Source organism: Bos javanicus, chromosome 28, assembly GCF_032452875.1.
Source record: "Bos javanicus breed banteng chromosome 28, ARS-OSU_banteng_1.0, whole genome shotgun sequence".
Taxonomy (NCBI): domain Eukaryota; kingdom Metazoa; phylum Chordata; class Mammalia; order Artiodactyla; family Bovidae; genus Bos; species Bos javanicus.
The window spans coordinates 31,613,747-31,639,855 of NC_083895.1; the positions used below are offsets into that span (position 1 = coordinate 31,613,747).

At 35.6% G+C, this 26,109-nt stretch overlaps 1 protein-coding gene across 6 annotated transcripts in view; it reads left to right on the plus strand.

Annotated features, from left to right (window-relative positions):
* The window catches only part of ADK (adenosine kinase), a 551,072-nt gene that overhangs the window by 162,877 nt on the left and 362,086 nt on the right, over positions 1–26,109 (plus strand). For all 6 annotated transcript variants that reach the window (XM_061405841.1, XM_061405844.1, XM_061405846.1 and 3 more), the window contains one exon: positions 13,832–13,910. In XM_061405841.1, the coding sequence (XP_061261825.1) occupies positions 13,832–13,910 (79 nt within the window). The remainder of the gene's footprint in view (positions 1–13,831; positions 13,911–26,109) is intronic.

Consider the following 26,109-nt stretch of genomic DNA (forward strand, 5'->3'; position numbering starts at 1 on the left):
TCGCTCAGTCCTGTCCAACTCTAGCGACCCCATGGACTGCAGCCTACCAGGCTCCTCCATCCATGGGATTTTCTAGGCAAAAGTACTGGAGTGGGGTTGTTGAGTCCATCTAGTGAATTTTAAATTTTCACTTATTGAATGTTTATTTGATCTTCTTTATATCTTTTATTTCTTTGCTGAGTCGTTCCTTTTTTTCTAGATACTTAAAGAGTTCTAGTAGTTTTTGTTTTCTGGAGTTCTCCTTTCTGGTCTCCTAGCCACAGATCTGGGGCTTTATTTTCCCAGTTCTGCCTCAGACTCAGACTTGTCTTGGGCTAAGTAATAGGAAGATACAGAGAAAATATTCTCAGCTTGAATTTATATTCAAACTTATAGTTATTTGAACAATAAATTCTTAAACTCACATATATCAAATTGTTCAGTTCTAAATGTTTACTCTTTTTTATAATTCTAATCCTCTAAATTCTCCAGTGTTTCTAGTTTATGCATTCTTTCCTTTAATTCCTTGAAAATATTATAGTTACTATAAAGTCTCTTTTCTTATTTCCAGTATTTAAATCATTTTGAAACTTCTTTATTGTTTTTTTCATTTTTAGTTGTCAATAAAATTACTTTGCCTCTTTGCATAACTATCAGTTGTTCACTGTTTGCTGTTCACTTTATATAAGAGTTGTTGACCCTTCAGATTGTGTATTCTACCAGACTGTTCACCCATTTGTTTATGAGGCTGATGTGAAGTGAAAGGAGAGCTGATCACTGTAACAAAGTTAAGAATTAAATCTAGGTCAGAGTTGATTTTTGGTTTTAATAGACTTGGTCTACACTGCTTGCCTCTGTTTCTAGAGCTTGACTCTCTAAGATTCTTAATTTAGACCCCTGGGGTCTTTGTCTCAGCTGTGAAACAGTCCACCAGAACGTCTCTCAGAGGTTTTTAGTTTAATTCTTTAGCTTTCTTCCCAGTACATGTTCAAAATTTGACAAATATCTCAAGTAGGAGACTGACATTTGAAATATATATATATTTTCTAAAATTTGAGTATAGTTGATCTACAATGTTAGGTTAGTTTCACCTATGCAGAGCAGTGATTTATACATATATTCTTTCCCAAATTCTTTTCTATTATAGGTTATTACAAAATGTTGAGTATAGTTCCCTGTGCTATACAGTAGGGCTTTTTGTTAGTTATCTATTATATATGTAATAGTTTATATATGATAATACCAACCTCCTAATTTATCCCCTCTCCCCTTTCCCTTTTGGTAACCCTAAATTTGTTTTCTCTGTCTGTGAGTCTATTTCTGTTTTGTAAATAAGTTCATTTGTATCTTTTTTTTAGATTTCTTATAAAAGAATAGCATATGATATTTGTCCATCTGGCATACTTCACTTAGTATGATAATCTTTAGGTATATCCATGTTACTGCAAATAACCTTATTTCATTCTTTTTCATGGCTGTGTAATATTCCATTGTGTATTATATATAACCTTTTTTAATAAAAGTTTTCTCCAGAATTATGCCCAGGAATGGGATTGTAGTATTGTATGGTAACTCTATTTTGAGTTTTTTCAGGAACTTCCAAGCTGTTCTCCATAATGGCTGTACCGGTTTACATTTGGAAACTGATATTTTGTTTTAGACTCTTAAGTTTCCAATTTTATCACTTTAGTACTATGTAATGAATAAAATTATCCAACTTTTTTTTTTAATCCCCCTCCCTTCCACCCCCATACCATTGTTCTGCTAAACCCAAAGTTTGAATTTTCAGCTTCGAGATAGAACCAGGATAGCCACACATCCTCTCCTGCTTCCCAGTAGAAGAGTGTCTATCTTTAGTTTTTATCCTCCCCTCTTCCTGTGGAGTTCATTTCTTGCCTAACATATTTTTAGTTCCTTTGCTCTTGGCCTTTGTTTTGTAAGCACGGCCAGACTGGGCAGACTTCCTGGTTTTCAGGTGATTTTGGTTAACCTCCTTAGTTTGCATTTCATTTTCAGAATTCAGCAAATGTGTTATGGGACAAACCAGCTCTATGTTTGTGGTTCCTGAATTGTCAAATTTTGTCTCTCTGGCCTAAAGCTGGTGAGTACAAATTTGGACAGGTCAGACAAACAGCTGCTGGTTCTGGCCAACTCTAAACAGTTCTCACCTCCATAGAAATTTATTCATTTGGTGATTGTTGCTTCCAAAGATCTCTTGTACCTTTAGTGATTTATAATATGTATGACTTTACTAGTTGTTGTCAGTAGAAATGCTATTTATGACTCAGAATCAAAATTTCTATGTGTTATGTTTTGATAAGAAATCTGAATGTTTGAGTGTTTCTGATAAATGACACTTTTTATAGTTGGATAGAGAAAAATGATTAATTTGTTGCTTAAATACTGTCCATATCCATATCTGTTACATATGTTTATGAAGTGTTTGTATTAAAGAAACTAAGGCCCCATTATAAACCATGTATTCTGTGACAGAAATAACAAAGCAGTAATGGATGAAAAAGAGTATTTTGTGTTTTGGAACTTTCTGTGGACATATGGGTGACACTCTTAAGTTTATCAGGAGACTGTTTGTCTCATTTTGAGAAACACTATCTTACAGTGTTTCTCTTTTTCTTATATATGACTTTTTCTTGCATAGTTTAAAAGTAAATGTCAAACAGTTTTACTATTTACTGAAACTTGTACATTGGTTTAGTGAAGTTTCCTTGTATATTTTTATAAGGAGGGGATACATAATGTGTATGCTGTGCATCTGTATTTAGGAATAATTCATTTTATCTTAATCATCTTCTATACAAAGTACTTTTCAACAGTTATTTCTCGTGCAGACATCTTCATTCATCTTCAGAGTTATAAATGGGAATAATTAAAACTTTTAAACGTTTTAGAATTGAATAAAGACTTACCTAAGCAATGCATGCTTAAAACTGCTTTCTTATCAAGGAAAATAAAATTAGAGGTTAGAGAAATACCTTTAAATTACGATCCTCATGAGCTAACTTAACCCTGGTTTTGAATGACTGTTACTTTTTCCATCTTTTAAAAATATGCTTAAATATAAACACATGTGGGAAATGTTCTTTTGGCTTTTATCAAACTGACATTTAAGTGAATTTTTTTGAACCTCACTAAACATTTGTGGTAAAAGATTTCAAAGCTTTGAATCTTTCTACTGGCCTATGGATTTTTCCCCACTGTGTTATTCTATTAACATTTGGTCTTAATAAGTATAACCTGTTTAGAATTAGTGATGTTTTTTCATTTATTATTTGTTTAGATGAGAAGTTTAGGAAAGGAACTTCATCAGAACCCTACTTGGCAGTTATGAATGCTTTCTTAAGGAAGTTAAATATTTTGAGTTTTACTATAAAGATTTTACATGTATCTTATCCTTCATATGTCTTCTTTATGAAGTTTTCGAAATTTTTAATGTTTGGTTTCTATGCTGTGATGTTAGCACAATCTGAGGTCTTCTTTATCTTCTGAGCTCACTCTTTTTCCTTCCAAGACTGGGATAAAAGAGACTTTACTTTAGTTGCTGTGAAAGTGGGAAGCAATTGCCCTAAGATAGAACTAGAAATTATAAAGGATGGTTTTGTGGACATTTTCCTGTTGATATTTCTTTTATTTTACTTACAAGAACTTTTTTAAGGAGGTTTAAGAATGATTGATCCTAAGTTATAGGGTATATGTGAAATTTTCCTTATGATTTCAAGATGCATGCAGAAAATCCTTCTAAAGAGTCATAAAAATAAAAAGAATGATAAGGAAAAAAAAAAAACACAACAGGAGAGAAGAAATTAAGTTACAGAAATAGCTCCTTAAATGTTAATGTGTAATTTTTCTGTTCTTAGGTTCAAGCCAATAAGGTGTATTTTATTCTAAATTATCTTATTTTTACTTTATATGCTTTTAATGTTTTCTTAATTTTTGGATGGATCTCTTAGTCCTGAGTCTGCCACTTACTAAGAGAAATTAATCAAAAATCATTTAACTGGACTTGGAGGATAATGAAAGTGAATTTCCTTGGTCTTCTTAAAACAAGGCACGTAAATAGAATCACATAACCTGCAATTCAGAATTGCTAGACGACAGATCATACTAAGAATTGAAATTTCTTGTAAATACTGGAAGAAACATCAGGTTCCAATAGAGCTCTAACTACTCCTGTATATCTTTACCTCTGGAGAAAAAGGTTGGAGGGTGGAGGACCTTAAAGAGCCTATTAAAAAGAAGGGAAAGATGTGGAGAACAGAGTTCAAGAGCAGATGCAGTCAATCCTGAAAAGTATATACTTCTCAGAGTTAATATTTATAATAAATGCTGATGAGTATTTTTATAACAATATCTTTGAAATGGTGGGTCAGTTAATGTTTAAGTCAGAAATGCTAAACAACGCTTTAGCATCCTTAGTCACTAGCCTCACAATGACATATTCAGACTGAGTATAGGTTTCCAAACTTGTCAGGGATTAATGTTATGTAATATGAAAAATATCTAGATTGGTAAATCACTTTTTTCAGGAATGTCAGGAAATAAGTTCATATTTCTAAAGTTTTTCTTTAAAAGTCTCACATTTGTGTCTTTCCCATTTGTCTTACCAGTTTACATCGCTGGTAGGGTAATTTATTTAGGGTTAAAAAAGAGGTTTATTTGAAAGAAATTTCTTAACCTAAAAACTGAGTAAAGATAGGAATTAAAAATGCCCTACATTCTAAAACTTTCTTTGAATCTTAAAAATTTGAACTAGATTATATTTGAGCCCCAGATTATAAGGGATAAAACTTAGTTTATCATTCATATCCTTATGTGTGAATCACTGTCAGTGGAATTAAGAGTCTTATGATTGTTTTTTCTAAGGTTTAGTGTATATATACATTGTTTTATTATCATCCTCCGATAAATACTATTCTCCTTAACCTTTACACTCCTGATTTTTACTTTTGTGTGGTTGTTATTCTTTATTCTTGAGTGCTTAACTTTCTCAGTTAGACTCTGCTTGTGTTTATTTCTTAAAACTCATTGAAAAATCATTTAGTGTTTGTTCCTCATTCCGACTTTGTAAAGTGGATACTAGTTGGAAATTTTATGAAATGAACAGTTTAGTATAATAATAAGCAGCAAAATCTAGATACTGTCTTAAAGGTAGCACCATATTTCTCTTCCATTAAACTTTTCAGTTGTTGACTTCTCCATAGTCTTATCTGACCGTGTTGTAGTTGTTTTTCAGTCACTCAGTTATTTCTGACTCTTTGTGACCCCACGGACTACAGCACGCCAGGCTTCCCTGTCCTTCATCATCTTCCAGAGCTTTCTCAACCATAGGTCCGTTGAGTTAGTGATGCCATCTAGCCATCTCATCCTCTGTCATTCCCTTCTCCTGCCTTCAATCTTTCCCAGCATCAGGGTCTTTTCTAATGAGTTGGCTCATCGCATCAGGTGGCCAAAGTATTGGACTTTTAGCTTCAACATCAGTCCTTCCAGTGAATATTCAGGACTGATTTTTTTTAGGATTGACTGGTTGGATCGCCTTGCAGTCCAAGGGACTTTGAAGAGTCTTCTCCAACACCACAGTTCAGAAGCATCAATTGTTCGATGCTCAGCCTTCTTTATGGTCCAACTCTCACATCCATTCGTGACTACTGGAAAAACCATAGCTTTGACTAGATGGACTTTTATTGGCAAAGTAATGTCTCTGGTTTTTAATATGCTGTCTAGGTTGGTCATAGCTTTTCTTCCTAGGAGCAAGCGTCTTTTAATTTCATAGCTTTAGTCATCCTCTGCAGTGATTTTGGAGCCCAAGAAAATAAAGTCTCTCACTGTTTCTATTGTTTCCCCATCTATTTGCCATGAAGTGATGGGACTGGATGCCATGATCTTCTTTTTTTGAATGTTGAGCTCTGAGCCAACTTTTTCACTGTCTTCTTTCACCTTCATCAAAAGGCTCTTTAGTTCCTCTTCACTTTCTGCCATAAGGGTGGTGTCATCTGTGTCTGAGGTTATTGATGTTTCTCAGGGCAATCGTGGCAGCTCTGCATATAGTAATCACTGTTTTTGAAAAGGTGAATCTCTTTGTAGTATACTCTCCTACATTCTTTTCCATTAATACTTGGCTTGACCTCAATGCCAAAAGAGCTTTTATGCTAAAGGATGAATTATGTTTGGTTGACTATGTTTACTTTGGTCATTTAGTCATTGCCCAGCTGTTCCAAAATTAGAAGCTCTTTGCTCCTGCTAGTAGCATGCTTATGATCATCAGTATTATTTTTATCAGAAGTCTCTGTTATCTTTTAATAGATTTAAAATTTTCATGGTTGATCATTTTCTTATGATAACTTTTCTGTGTGTATTACCACTCTGAGGTATGGTTTAATATTAAACTAGGATTAAAAGACTAGTATTTAGTCACATCTCTGCCTGCCATGTTAGTATTTGAAGTCTTCTCTCTACTCTATTGTTTTTTTGCTTTTCTTCTCAAAAACAAAGCATATATATATAGATAGCATATTTATGAAGTATTTAATAATATGTGATATGAGAGCTGAGAGTGTTACTGAAAATTTAAGTTCTCCTGTACACCATCAGCTTAATACTGTACACAAGTATTAAAATTCTTTAGCAGTATATGGTATATTGCATTCTTGTTTTTTCCATAAGGTTAGTCTTTGAGAAATTCTGAATTATATCCCAGTGACATCAATTTTTATTTAAAATTTTCTTTAATGAAAATAGTTTCATTATGACATGGATCAGCTGTTAATTTCAATTCTGTTTTTTATGAGGTGTTTGATACACTCACTGCATTCAGACAAAGAAGCTCAAAGAAAGGAAAAAGTAAGAATGTATCTATAAAGTACAGAAATAGACACATTGCTCCTATAGAAAAAAAAAATCACATTCTGAAATATATTGAAGTTCTCCATCAAAAGTAAAGGTATCATAAACTCTGTTATTTCTAAATAACCTAGAAAATATTTAGGGTTTTTGTATAATTGATTATTTCCCTATACAATTTTAATCATGGTTTTGAGGCTTATTAATATTTTAGCTTAACTTTTTTGTTCTTTCATTAAAGATATACAGTCCTTCTTTTCCTGGCATTTTCCACTGAGTGCATTTATAGTTTTGTCATAGACAATGTGGAACATTCATATAAAATCAGGAGATTTTGTATCAACTAGAAAATTGTGTAGAGAAGATGTGCCCAATCCATGCAAGAGATGAAAGAAAATAAATTTTTCCTCCGTGCAGTTAGCTCCCTAAACAGAAATCTTTCTAGGTTTGATAATCACATACTTAGGAGTTCCCTTTTTTCCATATGATTTTTCTTCTTTCTTGTATTTCCTTTCTTAACACCATCCAACTGGTAATCCAAAGTAGAAGTCTCAGGATTGTTTTCCCTCTGACACATCTTTTACTTCCAGTTATTTATCACATGTGATGTCTTCAACTTTGGAAATGATTCCTTAGCTTGATCACTTCCCTCTAGCCCCTTGTCTCAGCATCGGACTTACGAACTTTTCCAAAGGCTTGCGATGTGCCTGTCTCTCTTTCTCTCTCACTCTTTGTTCTTTTTTTTTTTGCCCTCAAAAGATGTGATTTTCCCTCTCCACTCTTTTTAAAAAATATTTTGTTTATTTGGCTGTGCAGTTGTGTGTGGGGTCTAGTTCCCTGAGCCAGGGATTGAATCTAGGCCCCCTGCATTGAGAGTGTGGAGTCTTAGCCACTGGATCCCCAGGAAAGTCCCAGTCTGCCTCCCTTTAATCTACCTTGTTCTTAGAGGAGTGCTATTATCATTTAAAAATAAAATCTACCTTTCACACTATCAGTAAATAGATTTTAATAATTCCTAGTTGCCTACTGACTAGTACTGAAGCTTATTAGTCTGGCAGAGAGAGTTCGCTTCTGTCAGTTTTTACTACTTTGATTTTTACCTACATTTTAGTCTGTGTATAACTTATTTCCCTGAATATGTTAGAGTTTTGTTTTATCCTTAGCCCTGAATATTTTTTCTCCCATATCTGTCAAATTCCACTTCAGATGTTACTCTTCCCCTGCCTCTTTCATTCAGAACCACTCACTTCTCTGCTCTGTGTTTTGATTTGTATATAGTTCTATTTGTATTGTTGTATGGAAAAACTGCTATTTTCTTCCATTATAAGATGAAGTAGATTTTTAAATGTTTTTATTACGAACAGTTTCTATGCTTATTACACAATAAAAAAAAAGTATATAAGGTCTGTAATTGCTTCTACTTGGGAGTAAACCACTCTTAACACCTTGGTTGTAATCTTCTAGGTCCTTTTTAGTACACATATATATTGGGTAATTTTGCTTGCAGGATACACATACATATTGTAATTTTCTTGGGTTATATTGTACATACATTTTGGTTACTTAATATTTCTCAATTGAAATATATGGAAAGTGTCAGTAGTATAAGTCTACTTTGAAGAAGTAGACTGAATGTTGAAGAATGTTCAGCTATTTAGTAGAATCAGTGCAAGGAGATCCAACCAGTCCATCCTAAAGGAGATCAGTCCTGGGTGTTCATTGGAAGGACTGATGCTGAAGCTGAAACTCCAATACTTTGGCTACCTCATGTGAAGAGTTGACTCATTGGAAAAGACCCTGATGCTGGGAGGGATTGGGGGCAGGAGGAGAAGGGGACCACAGAAGATGAGATGGTTGGATGGCATCACTGACTCGATGGACATGAGTTTGGGTGAACTCCGGGAGTTGGTGGTGGACAGGGAGGCCTGGCGTGCTGTGATTCATGGGGTCGCAAAGAGTCGGACATGACTGAGTGACTGAACTGAATTGAACTGAGAATCAGTGCGTACACACAGTAAAAAATCAAAATGAAAAATTAAACATTTTGAAATGGACGTACCTTGTCTATCAGAATTCATCAGGATTTATCAGACCAAAATTTGAAATACTGCATACTGTAGCATGTAGGTATTTGTTGAAAAGAAATTGAAAAAAAATAGGAGCTAATGGTAGTACCCATGTTATAAACTTGTATTGAGCATTTAAAAAAATGATTTGGGTAAAATTTTAAAACAGTTGATTCTGGCATGTAGTAAATATTACATAAATGTTAGCTATGGAAACTAACCCTAGAACCTCAGAGGGTTCTAAGATCCTGTATGTTCAATAAATAAAACATGTTTCTTTGTTTCAGATATCTCAGTGCTTTTAATATGCTGATATACAATATGAATCTTCAAGATGAGAATAGAATACACAATTTCCTATGCTTATTTGGTCTTGTAATCCTTTTTCTCTAGAGCATCTTGAAAAGCTGGTATTCTTTTTAAACCATAATAGTCTAGAAGGTAGCCGCTAGCCTTGAGGCTATAGATGTTCAAGTGTAAGTTAATAAAGTTAAATGAAATTTAAATTTTTATTTGAAATAAAACATCAGTCACACTGCCTACCTTCCAAGCATGCAGTAGCTAGCTAGTGGCTGCCAGACTGGATGCACAGATACAGAACTTTTCACTATGAACAGAAAGTTCCTTTGGATGGTGCTGGGGGAATTGATAACAAAAACAAAGTAAACAGTACAGATTGTTGTTGGTCTACTGTGGTTTTAGTGTCTGTACTAAGTCTACCCCCCAGTTATTACCAAAATATTATATCTGATTCTTTGTTGTTGGAAGGAAGAAATTAATGATGGAGTAGGTAAGACATAACTTAAGGAAAGATTCTTGAGAGAGTGAGAAAGGATGGTGTTGCTGTAGCAACAACAAACTGGGGTGGCCTTCAACAGAAATTTATTCTCTTAAAGTTCTTGGGAAGCAGAAGTCTGAAATCAAGGTGTTAGCATAGTTGTACTCCTTCTGAAGTGGAGAATATTTGTCTCTTCCAACTTTTCATGGATGCTGGCATTCCTTGGCTCTTGGCCACATTTGTCCAATCTCTGTCTCCATCCTCACCTCTGTCTTCTCTTTTGTCCATTGTAAGAAGAACTGGCATTGGGGTCTGAGACTTAGCTGAGTAATTCAAGAGGGAGGATTTTACCTCCTCAAGATCCCCAAATCTTTACTTCCTGCAAGACCCCCCACTTTTTTTTTTTTTCCCAAATAAGGTTACATTCACAGGTTCTGATATGTAGATAACTTGGCTTTTGAAAGTGGAATGACCTCAGACAGATAGAGCAATTAATCACTTAATGTTTATTTTGTCCACTGATTCTTCCTTTCTCTTCCAATCTTCAGTATCATTCTTAGCTGATATATAGTTTAGAAAGTAATTCGAAGAGAACATTTCCTAGACTACCACAACTCCCACGTATCTGCATCTGGGACTATGTACTTTTTCTTCTGTCCTGTAAGTATTCAGTTCAGTTCAGTTCAGTTCAGTCACTCAGTCGTGTCTGACTCTTTGCGACCCCATGAATTGCAGCACTCCAGGCCTCCCTATCCGTCACCAACTCCTGGAGTTTACTCAAACTCATGTCCATCGAGTCGGTGATGCCATCCAGCCATCTCATCCTCTGTCGTCCCTTCTCTTCCTGCCCCCAGTCCCTCCCAGCATCAGGGTCTTTTCCAGTGAGTCAACTCTTCACATGAGGTGGCCAAAGTATTGGAGTTTCAGCTTTAGCATCAGTCCTTCCAATAGATTAGTATTATTCCATTCAGTTCAGTTGCTCAGTCACGTCCGACTCTTTGCAACCCTGTGGACTACAGCACGCCAGGCTTCCCTGTCCATTACCAACTCCCGGAGCTTGCTCAAACTTATGTCCATTGAGTTGGTGATGCCATCCAACCATCTCATCCTTTGACTTCCCCTTCTCCTCCTGCCTTCAATCTTACCCAGCATCAGGGTCTTTTCCAGTGAGTTGGTTCTTTGCATCAGGTGGCTGACTATTGGAGCTTAACCTCTAGCTTCCAGTGAATATTCAGGGTTGATTTCCTTTAGGATTGATTGGTTTGATCTCCTTGCAGTCCAAGGGACCCTCAAGAGTCTTCTCCAACACCACAGTTCAAAAGCATTAATTCTTTGGTGCTCAGCCTTCTTTATGGTTCAACTCTCACATCCATACATGACTACTGAAAAAACCATAACTTTGACTAGATTGAATTTTGTCTTTAAAGTAATGTCTCTGCTTTTTAATATGCTGTCTAGGTTGGTCATAGCTTTTCTTCCCAGGAGTAAGCATCTTTTAATTTCATGGCTGCAGTCACCATCTGCTGTGCTTTTGTGGCCCCCCAAAATAAAGTCTCTCACTATTTGCATTGTCTCTCTGTCTATTTGCCATGAAGTGATGGGACCCAATGCCATGATCCTTGTTTTCTGAATGTTGAGTTTTAAGCAGGCCTTTTCACTCTCCTGTTTCACTTTCATCAAGAGGTTCTTTAGTTTCTCTTCACTTTCTACCATAAGGGTGGTGTCATCTGCATATCTGAGGTTATTGATATTTCTCTCTGCAGTCTTGATTTCAGCTTGTGCTTCATCCAGCCGGCATTTCACATGATGAAGTCTCCATATAAGTTATATAATCAAGGTGACACTATACAGCCTTGATGTACTCCTTTCCCTATTTGGAACCACTCTGTTCCATGTCCAGTTCTAACTGTTGCTTCTTGGCCTCCATACAGATTTCTCAGGAGGCAGGTCAAAAAGATAAGGTAAGGTGAAGTCACTCAGTCGTGTCTGACTCTTTGCGACCCCACGGACTGTAGCCTACCAGGCTCTTCCATCCATAGAATTTTCCAGGCAAGAGTACTGGAGTGGGTTGCCAGTTCCTTCTCCAGAGGATCTTCCCGACCCAGGGATTGAATGCAGGTCTCCCTCATTGTAGGCAGACACTTTACCATCTGAGCCACCAGGGAAGTCAGGAGACAGGTCAAGTGGTCTGGTATTCCCACATCTAAGAATTTTCCACAGTTTGTTGTCATCCATAGAGTCAAAGACTTTAGTGTAGTCAGTGAAGCAGAAGTAGATATTTTTCTGGAATTCTCTTGCAGTTTCTATGATCCAGTGGATGTTGGCAATTGATAATCTGGTTTCTCTGCCTTTTCTACATCCATCTTGAACATCTGGAAATTCCCAGTTCACATACTGCTGAAGCCTCGCTTGGAGAATTTTCAGCATTACTTTGCTGGGGTGTGAGATGAGTGCACTTGTACAGTTGTTTGGATATTCTTTGGCGTTGCCTTTCTTTGGGATTGGAATGAAAACTGACTTTTTCCAGTCCTGAGGCCACTGCTGAGTTTTCCAAATTTTCTGGCATTTTGACTGCAGCACTTTAACACCATCATCTTTTAGGATTTGAAATAGCTTAGCTGGAATTCTGTCACCTCCACTAGCTTTGTTTGTAATGATGCTTCCTAAGGCCCACTTGACTTGGCACTCCAGGATGTCTGGCTCTAGATCAGTGAGCACACTATTGTGCTTATCTGGGTCTTTAAGATTGTTTTTTGTAAGTTCTTCTTAGAGGTATACAGGTACTGTTGTGAAAACTTTCTAGTGTGTGCTCCTCACGTCTGGCTCCTGTGACCACCAGCCTCCTCTCTCCATGGAATTTCCCAGGCTAGAATACTGGAGTGAGTTGCCATTTCTTACCCTATAGGTAAGAAATCCCTTCCTCACCCAGGGATCGAACATGCATCTCCTGTGTCTCCTGCATTGTCAGGTGGATTCTTTACCACCGAGCCACCTTGTCCACAGTTTGGGCTTTGCCAGTTGTGTTTATTGACATCTCAGGGTTTTATAGATGGGATTTGAAGGCAATTGGAAGTATAGAAGTGGGTATAGTAACTCTGTTTTCCCTATTCCTAATGTAACCATCTCTGTATTTATCCCTTTTTGCATTTTGAAGTTGTGTGAAAGGTTTCATTTGAGTAAAAAACCTCCTTCTGAGCTTAAAATTTTAAAGTTGTGAAAATAGCACTAGGACCGGTATCTTTCCTGAATACTGTATTCACATCCCAGTCTCTCTTCTTTGATCTTCTGTAACCCTTGCTGTCTGTATTGCATACATTTTGTTTGTGGATAACTTGGTATTTTTAAATTTTCTCTTTTTTCATGCATATTCATCCTTGTCCCTCCAAAACATATAAATCCTTTAAAATAAAGTTTATGCCTATGCCCTTTGGTTATCTCCCACAGCATCCAACATGTTAGAAATGTGTAGTAGGGAATATTGACTTGTCATCTAGATTATTAAACACCATGTAATTTGAGACATTTTAATCAGTTTACTTAGCCCTTTGAGTGTAATACTAGGGATTTACATGCATCACCTTGTATGAAAAGTACTATGTGTAGTTAGTATATATATCTTCCTTTATCAGATGCCAAAGTAATGAAGTATGAAAGCTTTAGATCATCTCTCTCTTCCTCTCTATTTGGCAGATACAGAAACTGTCACCAAGCAATTTTCCTAAGAATCATGCAACTCCATGTAGTTTTGTAATTCTTTAAGTTTTAAAACAGTAGCCTTTATGATATTTAAAATTTTTGAACTTATTAGGGCATACATTTGTAAGAATTTTAGAGTTCATTTAAAGTAGGAAAATATTCATTGCTTATAAATATTTAATAACTTACAAATTCTTATTTTTTCCTTGTTTTTAATGTCTAATTATGGTCACCCTGTGTATTTTAAAGTCTCATAATTGTACACTTGTGGAAAACAATTAGTTAAGTATGGAAATTTAGGAAAGTTGTTTTCATATAGCATTTTAATTCATTTATTCAACATAATTATGTAATTCAAAAATTTCACTAAATGTAATTTAATGAGCTTCTAATCAGAAAAATTTGCATTGTGACAACTGACAAATGCTAACTTTTTTCTACTGTGATTTCCTTCTAGGTTTGATGAACTTGTAAAAAAATTCAAAGTTGAATATCATGCTGGTGGCTCTACCCAGAATTCAATTAAAGTGGCCCAGGTTAGTTGATTATTTTAAAGGTGGTAAAAGAAATTGGCTTAAAATGATTTGATACTTTTGGTCATTGTCCATAAGTATTTTAATCTATATGTTTGCTATAGAATATTTTTGTTGGTTTTAAATGTTTATTGTTTGTATATATTTCTTAATTACTTGTGGAATCCTTTGGTTATATTTTATCATGTTTCATGTTATTGATTTGTAGAAGGTCTGCATATTTTATAAATAGTATTCCTTTTTTGGAATTGGAAGTATTTTTTATTTGTCATTTATACTTTAATGACTTTTCACATCTTTTACTCTGCCAAAGTTCTTAGTTTTTTTTAATATAATTAAACTTGATGGCTTTCTTATAGTTCTTAGAATGGATGTTCTTATGGATACTATAAGTTTTCTTGTAGTATATATAAATACATATATATCTATATATTTGTGTATATTTATGTATAAGTTTATGCATCTGTGTCTGTATCTATATACATCTTCCAGTGGGTAACTGGACAAACTTATTTTGACATGTACTCTTTCAAGTTACCAGTGTAACCTAATTTTAAGTGGTAATGTTAGTGTTCTATTTAAAGTTCCAATTATGAAGAACAGGAAGAGCTTTATAAATCTCTGTTCTTACCTCTGCGATTTGTAAACTAGCTCAGAATCCCTCTAACTGCAGTCACAAGTGTTAACTCTCATGGATTCAGGTCATTTTGATTTTTTTTTTAATTGATTAATGCTTTCCCTTGCAATTTTAATTATGGGCTGAAGAAGTGGAGAATTGTCAAAGATTGAACTTTTATTAAATTTAGATATTTACTATAGTTATCCTGCATACTATCAAAGCTCAAATTTAATCATTTGATCATTTAAAGTGTTAAAATATTTTAGGTTGTAAAATACTGTGTTCAGTGGCCTGAGGAGATGAGATCTTTTGTGTTTATCAGTGGATTTTGTTTGTTTGTTTGTTTAACATTCCAGTAGTCATTTTGTGATTTCAGGTTAACAGAAAAAAGACAGTTTACTTTTTGTACTTAGGTGTTTTTATTAGTCTTCTCAGGCTGCCACATCAACTGTATCTTGATCTTAGATTTCCAAGCCTCCAGAAAAAGTTTTCTATTGTTCAGGCCATCTGGTCTATGATATTTTGTTACATCAGGCAGAGCACACTGAGACAGGTTATATACCCAAAAGAATTAAAAGCAGGGTATTGACATATATGTACATGTGTGTTCATGACAGAATTATTCACAATAGCTAAAAAGTGGAAGCAACCCACATGTCCTTTAGTGAATGAATGAATGGCTAAACAGAATGTGGTGCATGCATACAGTGGTATATTTTTCAGTCTTAAAAAGTAAGGAAATTCTGACACATACTATAATATGAATGAATCTTGAGTGTATACAGTATGTGAAATAACTTAGTCACAGGAGTATTAATATTGATGATTCCACCTATATAAGGTACCCAAATTAGTCAAATGCATAGAGATGGTAAGTAGAACGTAGTTTCTAGGGGTTATAGGAAGAAGAAATGAAGAGTTATTGCTTACTGGGCATAGAGTTTCAGTTTTACAAGATGAAGAGTTTAGAGGTGAATAGTGTGGTTGTACAACAATGTGAATATATCTAATGCCATTGCACTGTATGCTTAAAAATTATTTAAAAAGATAAATTTTGTGTATGTCTGTTTTACCGTTTTTAAAAATAAATTGAAAAATAGATTCTAGAAATGCTTCTATAGGGTGTAGTATCAACTTTATTCAAGTTTTATATTTCCTTTGCTTATTTAACAATCACTGAGGCAACAAGAACGTAGGCTTGCTCTTGTGGCTATGGGAATCCGTTAAACTGGGTTTGAGTTCAAACTTTGTTGCTTTACTGGCTGTGAAACCATGAGCAACTTTTATGAGCCTTTCATCTGTAAATGTGGAGTTTAATGCATATCTCAAATGAAAGTCATAAGGATTAATGAGATAATGAACATGTTAAAAAGTTATACTGCTTTTTAAGGGAAAGTTTGGAAACCACCAGAGTTGCAGGGCTTCTCCCCCTCCCCCCATTTTACTTAGTTAACAGACTAAACTTACGCATCCATGGACAGAACAACCAGATTTGTGGCTCTCATCCACTTAAAAATACTGTTTCAATCTAGTCTTCAGTTAAACATGTTATTTGGCTTTTTATTTCCCCTAATATTTTGAGAGTGCTTTTCCTTTCCTTCTGATTGATGATTCAGCTACATAATTGCCCAATTATAATTTATCTTTGGGGTAGCCAGAGAAGTTTGAAAAATGTTCCTATAGAAGTACTTTTCTTTAGAAGGAGAATTCTTCAGATTTTCCATGGCAGTCATTAATGGAAATAATTGATTGCTTTGTATGTAAAGTAAATATTTATTGGCATCTGCTATGTGCTAATCATTGTGCTTGGTAGTAGCTGGTATAAGCTGTGTCTTCTAAAGTTTAAGTAAAATTTGATACAGTATTTAGAACCTTAACGTGAATGGTTTTGATAAAGCCTTGCTTGAATCTAATGTGATGAATGAATGAGATTGAACTGTAAGCTGTTTAAAAAGTCTAGCTAGAGATGTCCCATCAGGACAGGTTCCAGACTTTGTTTTCTGTTAGTGCATTTGATTCGTTGGTTTTGGGCTTTCGTCTTCTTTTCTTATCCATTTGTGTTCTCCTTCACTTCAGAGAACAACTGGATTGCTCTTCCATTTTCTCTATTATTCTAGGTGACTGAGAAACAAATACTGGGCAACAAATACCAGTTTAGTGTAACTATGCTAACTGAATGTCTTCCAGGTCCTGTGAACTGTAGATCTAAAATAGGGCCGAGCTCTATGATAGGAATTCAGTCCTCATCAAAGTACTCATAAACCATTTAATTCTATATAGATTTTGTTAGTACATACCATGTGTAATATGTGTTTCCTGTGTGATCTTTTGTAATGCGTATTTTGAAAATAATTCAGTTCTTCTGTAAAGATAGGAAAAATAAAGATAGATGAAATTCATAGATAGTAAACTGATAGCTTTTAAGATTGAGGTAAAACTAACAGGTTTTTTTTTTTTTTCCCTTGCCCGTGCCGTGCACCATTTGGGATCTTAGTTTCCAACCAGGGATCAAACCCTTGTCTCCTGCAGTGGAAGCACAGTGTCTTAACCACTGGACTGCCAAATATAAGTAGTAAACAAGTAGCTTGAGAAACAGGCGATATTGATATGATTTGTTAAATATAAATAGCAACTAAGTTTGTAACCTGTAAGACTGCCGAAGAGGTAATAAAATGCTATGCTATAACAAACAGTGTTACTTACAGCTAGAAAGGGATGGAAAAACCATATTATGATCATATAATACTAGGCTGACAGTTACACCTGCCCTTGAAAGATCACTCATTAGTGAAACTTACTATGTCCTTATTTCTGGCCTCACAGGTATATAACTTTGGAAGGGGAAATAAAGCCATGACTGCTCAGGTTATTTCCTAAGATTTAGTTTCCTTGTTTTATAATATCTGCCAAGGACTCCCATCTCTAGGCCCCGTTGCTCAAACTGTGGCCCTGTTCTCCTACCTATACCATTATCATCAGTCAGATGAGGTTAAAGGCAGATAATGTGTGAACATTCAGGTGGTGTGGTCCTTACCCTTGTTTGCACGTGAGCATTAACCTACTCCAACACTTTCCCTTGCTCCTTAGTGTGTATTTTAGATGGATGCATCTATGATTTCAACATCTTAATTTGGTCAGGAGGCCCTTTCTGTTCTGTGTCCTGTGGTATAGCTTGCTTATAAAGTACTTGGAGTCCACCAGGGCTTTAAGGTAATTTCACCACACAACACCAGGTTTAGGTCGATTTCTCCTTATTCAGTAGTTTAACAACAATAGCTTGCATGGTAGCTATATTAAAGATATGCTGAAACATTGAAAGGCAAAGTTACTTGGAATAATCATCACAGCTATTAAAGAAGAACTGAAAGTCATATGGAGAGTAAAGGTTAACATTTGACGATGTAGAACTCATTCTGTCAGATCTTATCAGCAATCACACTGATATAAGTGATGTGACAAATCATGTCAACAGGAAAATGTTTCCATTAGCTCTTAGATAATTTAATTTGTTAAAACATGTTTTGAAGATTTTAATCAAACTGCAGGCAGCATAAAACAGATTAAGATATCATAATATTGTTGATATCATGCCCAAATATACTTTTTAGACTTATCTGCATATTTGACAGACAGTGCAAATTTAAATTTTAACAGATTCTGTTCATTGTAAACTTACTAGTGAAAATAAAAAGATTTTATCTTCTAAATATCCTACACATGTTGTATACAAAAAAGTGATGTGATTTGCTTACCTATGAGATTGGTACTTTCATAGAGGACGTTTGGTCACTTTTCAGTTTTTTTAAGTGTACCGATGCACTTAATGTGATTTTTGACTTTAAAAAAATGGAAGAGGATTGCCTCCTTGAACATGTGCCTAAAAGATGGCTATAATTATTGCTGGACCTAGAAAATATGTCCTGCAGTATAATATTTTAAAGATGTGATACAAGAAGAATGTCCTTGTCTGATGTACATTGAAGAGAATGCAGAGAAAGATTACAGTAAAACAAAAATTTATATGCCATTTCTCCATAAGTGTTTGATGATACTTGAAGAGGCCATAAAGAGGCTAAGAAAAACTCATACAACAAACAAATGACTCATTGTTGTGTGATAGGACTGCTTTTTATCTCAAGAGGGATAGAAGGTCACTTTGAAAGGGCAGCTAGCTTAAATAGGACTTTCTCAATGACTTTACTAAAACTGTGACTTACTTGGAATCCAGCTTGACAGCCCAAACTGCAATGACCATTGTGTTTTGAAGTGTTTTGAAATAATGTTCATTTTAGGCATGGATAGTATATGTAATGAATCTATCGATGCAAAGGATATGATTGAATAAACATTTGGAATGCTAAAACAAGCATTTAGATTCAAGGTAGATAAATATTTTGCAGAGCTAGAAATGGATTCTTATACATCTCAATGTCTGTTATTGCTAATAAGTAAAATCTAAAGTATTACATGTTCAGATGCTTTTGTTCAAAGAATATTTAGTTTCATGTCATCATGTTGGATGGACATCACGAATGTGGCGTTGATAACAGCAGAGCTGTAAGTCAGAGTGAAATTTACATTTAACTGTACCCAGTTTTATCACACATTAAAGGAGATGTTCTAATGGTTTTCGAATCAGTTCAGAGAAGTATTATTGGAAACAGAAATTTGAAATATTCTTTTGTTTTATGGGACAAAATGGAACAGGTTATTGTAATTTTTTTCTAAATTTTGTTAATATCTGTTCAAGTATACTTAACTCTTCTTTTTAAAAATCTTACATTTATGTACATTAAGAATATACAGTATGGCCTATTGAAATTTAAATATCTAATAAAGAGTTAAGAAAAGTATACAATTTCAATTAAATACTATGGTGGTTTGCTCTGGCTGCCATAATAACATCATGGATTGGGCAGCTTAAAAAAAGAATTTAACTTTCTCACAGATCAGGGAAGCTTAGAAGTTTAAGGTCAAGGTGTTGGCTCCTTGGTTTCTTCTGGGTCGTTTCTTCTCTTGCTGCCTTTTCACATATTTGCCCCTCTGTGCATACCCCTTGTGTCTCTGTGTGTTTCTATTAATTCTTACAAAAAGACACTAGTCAGATTAGATTCAGTTCAGTTCAGTTGCTCAGTCGTGTCCAACTCTTTGCGACCCCATGATCCGCAGCACGCCAGGCCTCCCTGTCCATCACCAACTCCCGGAGTCTACCCAAACCCATGTCCATCAAGTCGGTGATGCCATCCAACCATCTCATCCTCTGTTGTCCCCTTCTCCTCCTGCCCTCAGTCTTTCCCAGCATCAGGGTCTTTTCCAATGAGTCAACTCTTCGCATCAGGTGGCCAAAGTATTGGAGTTTCAGCTTCAACATCAGTCCTTCCAATGAACACCCAGCACTGATCTCCTTTAGGATGGACTGGTTCGATCTCCTTGCAGATTAGGGCCTATAATAAATGTCTCATTTTAACTTAATGACATCTTTAAAGCCCTAACCTCCAAGTACAGTTGCATTTTGAAATCTTGGAGGTTAGGGCTTCAACATATGAATTTTGGAAAGACAGTTCAGGACAAGTCCTCATTTGTTATATATCTTTTTTGGTAGTGTACCATTTTGATTCCCATCTTCTTTCCTTTTCTATATTTGTTTTAGTTATTTCCTTGGTGGTTACTTTGGGGAATTAGAGTTTCATTCTAAACTTATAACAACCTAGTTTAAATAGTATCAACTTAGTTTCAATAGTATGAACACTTTGCCCCTTTATATCTCTATCCTCCATCTTTACATTATTGTCACTGATTATATCTTTATACATTGTGTGCTCGTTAACATAGATTTATAGTCACTATTTAATTCACTTACCTTTTAAATCCTATAGGAGGAGTTGCAGACCAAAAGTATAGTAATACTGGTTTTTATATTTGCCTGTGTAATTACCTTCATCATTTTTTTTTATTTCTTGATATGTTTTTTTAAGTTATTGTTGTATGTTTTTTCCATAACATCTTACAGAAGAACATGAGCAAACTTTTTGGACAACCCAATACTACCTGATGTGCTTTTACTTCAATGTGAATGACTCCTTTCAGCATTTCTTACAGGGCAGGTCTACTATCAGCAGCTTCTTTCCACTTTGGTTTTTAATCTGTGAATGTCTTAATTTATCCTTTATTCTTATTTATTTAGTTATTAGTTGCACCGTGTGGCTTGAGGGACCTTAGTTCCCTGATCAGGGATTGAAACTGGGCCACAACAGTGAAAGCCTGGAATCGTAACCAGCAGGCCCCCAGGGAGCGCACTATCCTTTACGCTTAAAGGATAGTTTAGCTCTGTGTAGAATTCTTGGTTGACAGTTCATTACTTGAAATATGTCGTATCATTACCTTCTAGTCTCCATGGTTTCTGATGAGAAATCAGCTTTTACAATTATTGAGGACCCTTTATTCTTGACAAATTGCCTCTCTCTGCTTTTAAGATTCTTTGTCTTTTGATAGTTTAGTCAAATCTTGGTACGGATCTCTTTCATTGTTGAGCTTCTTTGATGTATAGGTGCATGTATTTCATCAATTTAGGATGTTTTTGACCATTATGTCTTCAGTTATTTTCTTCTGCTCTTTCCTCTTTTCTGTGATTCCTATAATACATAATATCTTGGTATTCTTGATGGTTGTTTTTTTCCCCTAATACTTCTTAGAGTTTGGAGCTGCCTGTCTCATCAATTGCTCCCTAATTATTGTTTTGCCATTATATACATACGTATATATATACATACGTATATATATATATGTACATATATATATATTTACATATATATATGTGTATATATATGTATATAGCAAATATACATATATATAAAATACATATATTTACATATATAAAAGTCTGATATATTTGTTCCTGGGCTGGAATTCTAAAAAGTTGGTCACTGTTAAGGCCAATGGTCTATTGATTTCTGTTCTTATACTGGAGCTATTGGTTTTTGTAAACTATTGTTTCTTTGCAATCTTTATTGTATACCAGTGTTGTATACTTGCTCAACCTTTAGATCCTCATGACAGCCTATGAGACAGAAAAAAATATGTGGTTTCTGTTTTAATGATAAGATTCTAATTAAATAACATAGATAAAATGTCATAGTGGTTAACAAAGCAGGTCAGCACTAGAACTCAGATATTCTAACTGGAAACATCTGATTGCTCTCCTTACTGGAGATTTTTCTCTCCTCCTTAGTGAACTTTAGTTTTGACTTGTTTGTATGCTGCACTTCACATGTTGTCTACTTCTTACAGTCTGCTTCAATTTGGGAAGAGTTGGAGGTTGTCAGAGAATCAAGTAGCCATCATTTTAAATACAGCTCTGAGTAAACCAGCTCTTTCTTTCATGCTTCTTAGGGACAGCAGTTTTTCTTGTTTGGGTATCTTTTTGCTTCTTGACAGTTCATATTTTTTCGGACTTACTGAATTTTTCAGAAGTCTGATGACCAGATACATGTGGTATTCCTATATGGTTTTTAAGTTATATAAATCCACTGTTTTTAAGCTTCCTGTACATTTTTTAAAGATTGTTTATTTTTTATGTTTGGTTGCACTGGGTGTCTGTTGCTGAGCGCAGGCTTTCTCCGATGGCAGTAAGCAGGGGCTGCTCTTTGTTGCAGTGCGAGGGCTCCTCATTGCAGTAACTTCTCTTGTTGTTGGAGCACAGGTTCTAGGTTCATGGGCTTCATTAGTTGTGGCTTGCAGCTTCAGAAATTGAGGTTCTCTAGAGTGTGGGCTTGGTGGTTGTGGCACATGGGCTTAGCTGCTCTACAGTATATGGAATCTTCCCAGACTAGGGATCGTACCCATGTCCCCTGCATTGGCAGGCGGATTTTTATCCACTGTACCACTAGGGAAGTGCTCTCACAAATTGATTTACTGATTTTTCTAATGTTCTATACTTGTTAAAATTTTGTCATTTTGGATATATTCTGGGTATCTAGTCAGATATTTTAAGTGCCTTCTCAGTCTTTGTTACCTGGAATATAATGTCTTTGGAATCAATTAATTCTCTCTTTCATCCCCTGAAATGTTAAGGCTATATGGATTTTTATAATTCTTTCTTCAATAATAAAGGGTAATCATTTTCTTATTACTTTAATAACTGTCATTTTCCTAAATATATTTTTCTTTCTCATTTGAAGCAAAGATCTTGGGCATCAAATAGTGCTTCTTTCTTTGCTGTAGTTTAAATCATTTATTGAAAACTACTAAATTTCTATATGTTCCTTGTCAAATAGCCCTCTCTCCTACATTTTTCTTTAGAAAGTATAATATGTTTCTGATTATAAATTTTCTTCCTTAATCATAGATATAAATCCATCAGTGATAGATTTGATTCTCTTCTTCACATAAGCATTAAACATTTCGCTTGATCTTTTCTTGAATTCTTATATCCTTCTAATTCTTCACATGGTTTTCTGATTATTGACTTTTTAGTCTTTGTATTTCTCATCTTTCTCCCAGTTAGTTAAGCCTTTGTATTGAAATTTTAACCAAGGTGTGTGTGTGTTTTTTAATTTTTGAGAGAAATCTTTTTTCTCTCAGTATTTTTATGTTTTATACAGTATGACTATGAGGGGTGTGTATTAGGAAGGGTATATTTTTTTTCATACAAATATCACTTAATCTTTCACTTTTCAGAATTGTTTTAAAGCTTTCCCAAACTCTTTATATATTGAATACCTAAAAACATTTTTTATAAAGTTTACAGTTAATATTGGATTGAATAGAAACATGTTCAACCCAGAATTGTAGGCTTGGTATTTTAAGAACCTTGTAACATTTCCAATTAGGTCATAGCATAATAGAGCACAGCTATGCACAGCCCTTAACACACAGCAGGTTTTCCTGGCATGTTGTTACCAGGCTGTGGTTACCTTGAACTGTTAGTGGTCCTGTTCACCCACTGGTCAGTGCTGCAGTGGTTCCCTCCCCCAGGTGATTAACTATCACTGAGGGACCATTAGTGGGCCCATTCACCTTATGACCAACAGAGTGGTGGTCCCCAGTCAGAGAGTACGATAAGAGTTTACCCTGGCCCTCTCCCCAGGGCTCTTTAGCTCATCCAGCATCAGGTCAGTGAGTGAGCTGGGGTGCCCAGGGAACAGGCTGAAGGCTCTGTCCTGCAGGGCTCCACTACTGGCCGGGCGCAGGCCTTGAGGCGGCAGTGAACCTCTCCCCAGTCTCTGCCTCTGCCACCTAATGGGAGCTGCCATCTGCCTGTGTAACAGTTTACAGAACCTGCCTCTTCTGTGTGGGTGGCCTGTGGAGCCTGAGGGCCAGTTGGGTCCTGGGCACCTGTCTCTCCCAGTGATGTCAGCTGGGCAGGGTTTGACAACCCTGCCCTGAGGGAGCCACCAACTGAGAGCTGCCGCCTCTTAGCCAGGACCTGATCTCAGAGGGTCTAAGTTGTGCCTTGGGGTCTGGTCCTTTCTTGTCAAAACATAGAATAATGTTTCTTTGGTGGAGATTTAAAAGAATGTCATTACCTGACCATGACCTACTACCAAGAAGTTTAGGACTAACCTAAACTCTTCCTCACTTTTCATAGAAAAGGGCTTTGCTGAAAGCTTTTGGGGAGTTTGGGTTTTGGGGGTTTTTTTGGTTTTATTTTTAAAAATTGTTTATTTATATTTATTTTTGGCTGTGCTACATCTTCATTCCTGCATGTGGGCTTTCTCTTGTTGCAGTGTGCAGACTTCTCTTGCAGTAACTTCTCTCGTTGTGGAGCATGGGTGTGGGTTTCGGATTTCGGTAACTGCAGCTCACCGGCTCTAGAGTGTAGGCTGTGTTGCACCAGTGCACGTGGGATCTTTTCGACTAGGGGTTGATCCAGGGTCTCCTGCACTGGCAGGCGGACTCTTAACCACTGGACCAGCAGGGAAATCCTGAGTTTGGGTTTTTAAGGCATGAAGCACCCATCTCTTTGCATGGCCCTCAGTAAACCTTTCTTTGTTCCACATTCTGACATTTAGTATTGTTTGGACTCAGTGTGTGTTGGGCACACGGGCTTGTGTTTTAGTAACAACAGCGTTTAGAAATAAAAATTGATGAAAATCGAGATCCTCATCTTTATTTTTGTAGACTTTTTTTTCTTTTAAAGAAACAAGTCTATGTGGCTTTCCTATATGAATAAATAGTATTCTGATTATTTCATTTTCTGACCAATTTCACTGGAATAAACTATTTAGAGATTAAAAGGCATTTTAGTAGATATATCTCTGGGAATCTGGGAACAGTCTAGACTGCTTAGATCTAAAGAGAAGAAATGACATTGGAGTGATCAAAGAGAGTTCTCCCTTCTAATGCCTTACACCTGGAGCAGTTGTAGAAACATCAATAGCACAACTATATTTATAAATATCAGAGCAGAATGTGGCAGATGGTGATGCAACACAGAATCTTGTCAAACTTTTATGTCCCTAAAAAGAAGGTTTCTTTTAGTGCCTATTTTAATAATTTTAACTTGAATCTTACAAAATAAAGTTGACTCTTTATATTGTGAATTTCTCCTTGCAATTGAAAAAATTAAGTATGAATTAATATCTTGCTTCTTTGGTAATCTTTTTCTTTGTTGAATTAGACTGTGAATGACTGTTGTAGTAAACTGAGGTGAAAAAAGTAGTGTTTTGTTTTCCTAAATGATATTTTTCATGTGTTTGTGACATCCTTCTATGTTGTTAGATTCTTTAATGTAAAGCAAAACCCGGTATTTTCTCTTTCTTCCTTAGCTCCCCATCCTCTTTTTCTCTTTCCTTCTTTCTGTATTTTTTGTCCTTTAGGACTTAATTTATGACTGTGTTTAGGGATTCTTTTGCCACCATTAGTAAAACATGCCTTTGGTTTTGTCTCAGTAGTTTTGGTGTGCTCTGAGGTTGTATAGTATAAATCTATACCTACATATCGTAAAGCATGCACTTAAAAAAAAAAAAGTGTACCTTTTACACGTATGGACCTTAATGTGGTGCGTTGTCCCGTGGTATGAAATTAAACATGGTTACAGTTTGATGTTGTGTTTCTCCTGCCTAATAGTAAAGCAGCAAGTGCTTCAGTAAGGAAAACTGGAAATAGCAGGACTATTTCATCCAGGGGATAAAATTTTTTGCCTTGATTCTGTTTCCTGTTATTCTGTTTGTAATTACATTTAAATAAGTATCTTGTTGATTAATTAATTTTTTGGAACTGAAAAACAAAGTTGGGACCTCTTCTGGTGTACAGGTGACTGCCTAGACTTTTTTTTTTTAATAGGGAAGGTTTTTTTTTTTTTTTAAGACTTATTTATTTATTTTTGACTGCGCTAGATCTTCGTTGCTGTGTGCAGACTTTGTCTAGTTGTAGCAAGTGGGTGTGCCGACTTCTCACTGTGGTGTCTTATTGCTGAGCATGGGCTCTAGGCACACAGGCTGCAGTAGTTGTGGTGGTAAGACCGAGGAGTGGTTCATTAGTTGTGGGGCAGGGGCGTAGTTGCCATGTAACATGTGAGATCTTTGCGAAGCAGGGATTAAGCCTGTATCCCCTGCATGGGCGGGTGGATCCTTAACCACTGGA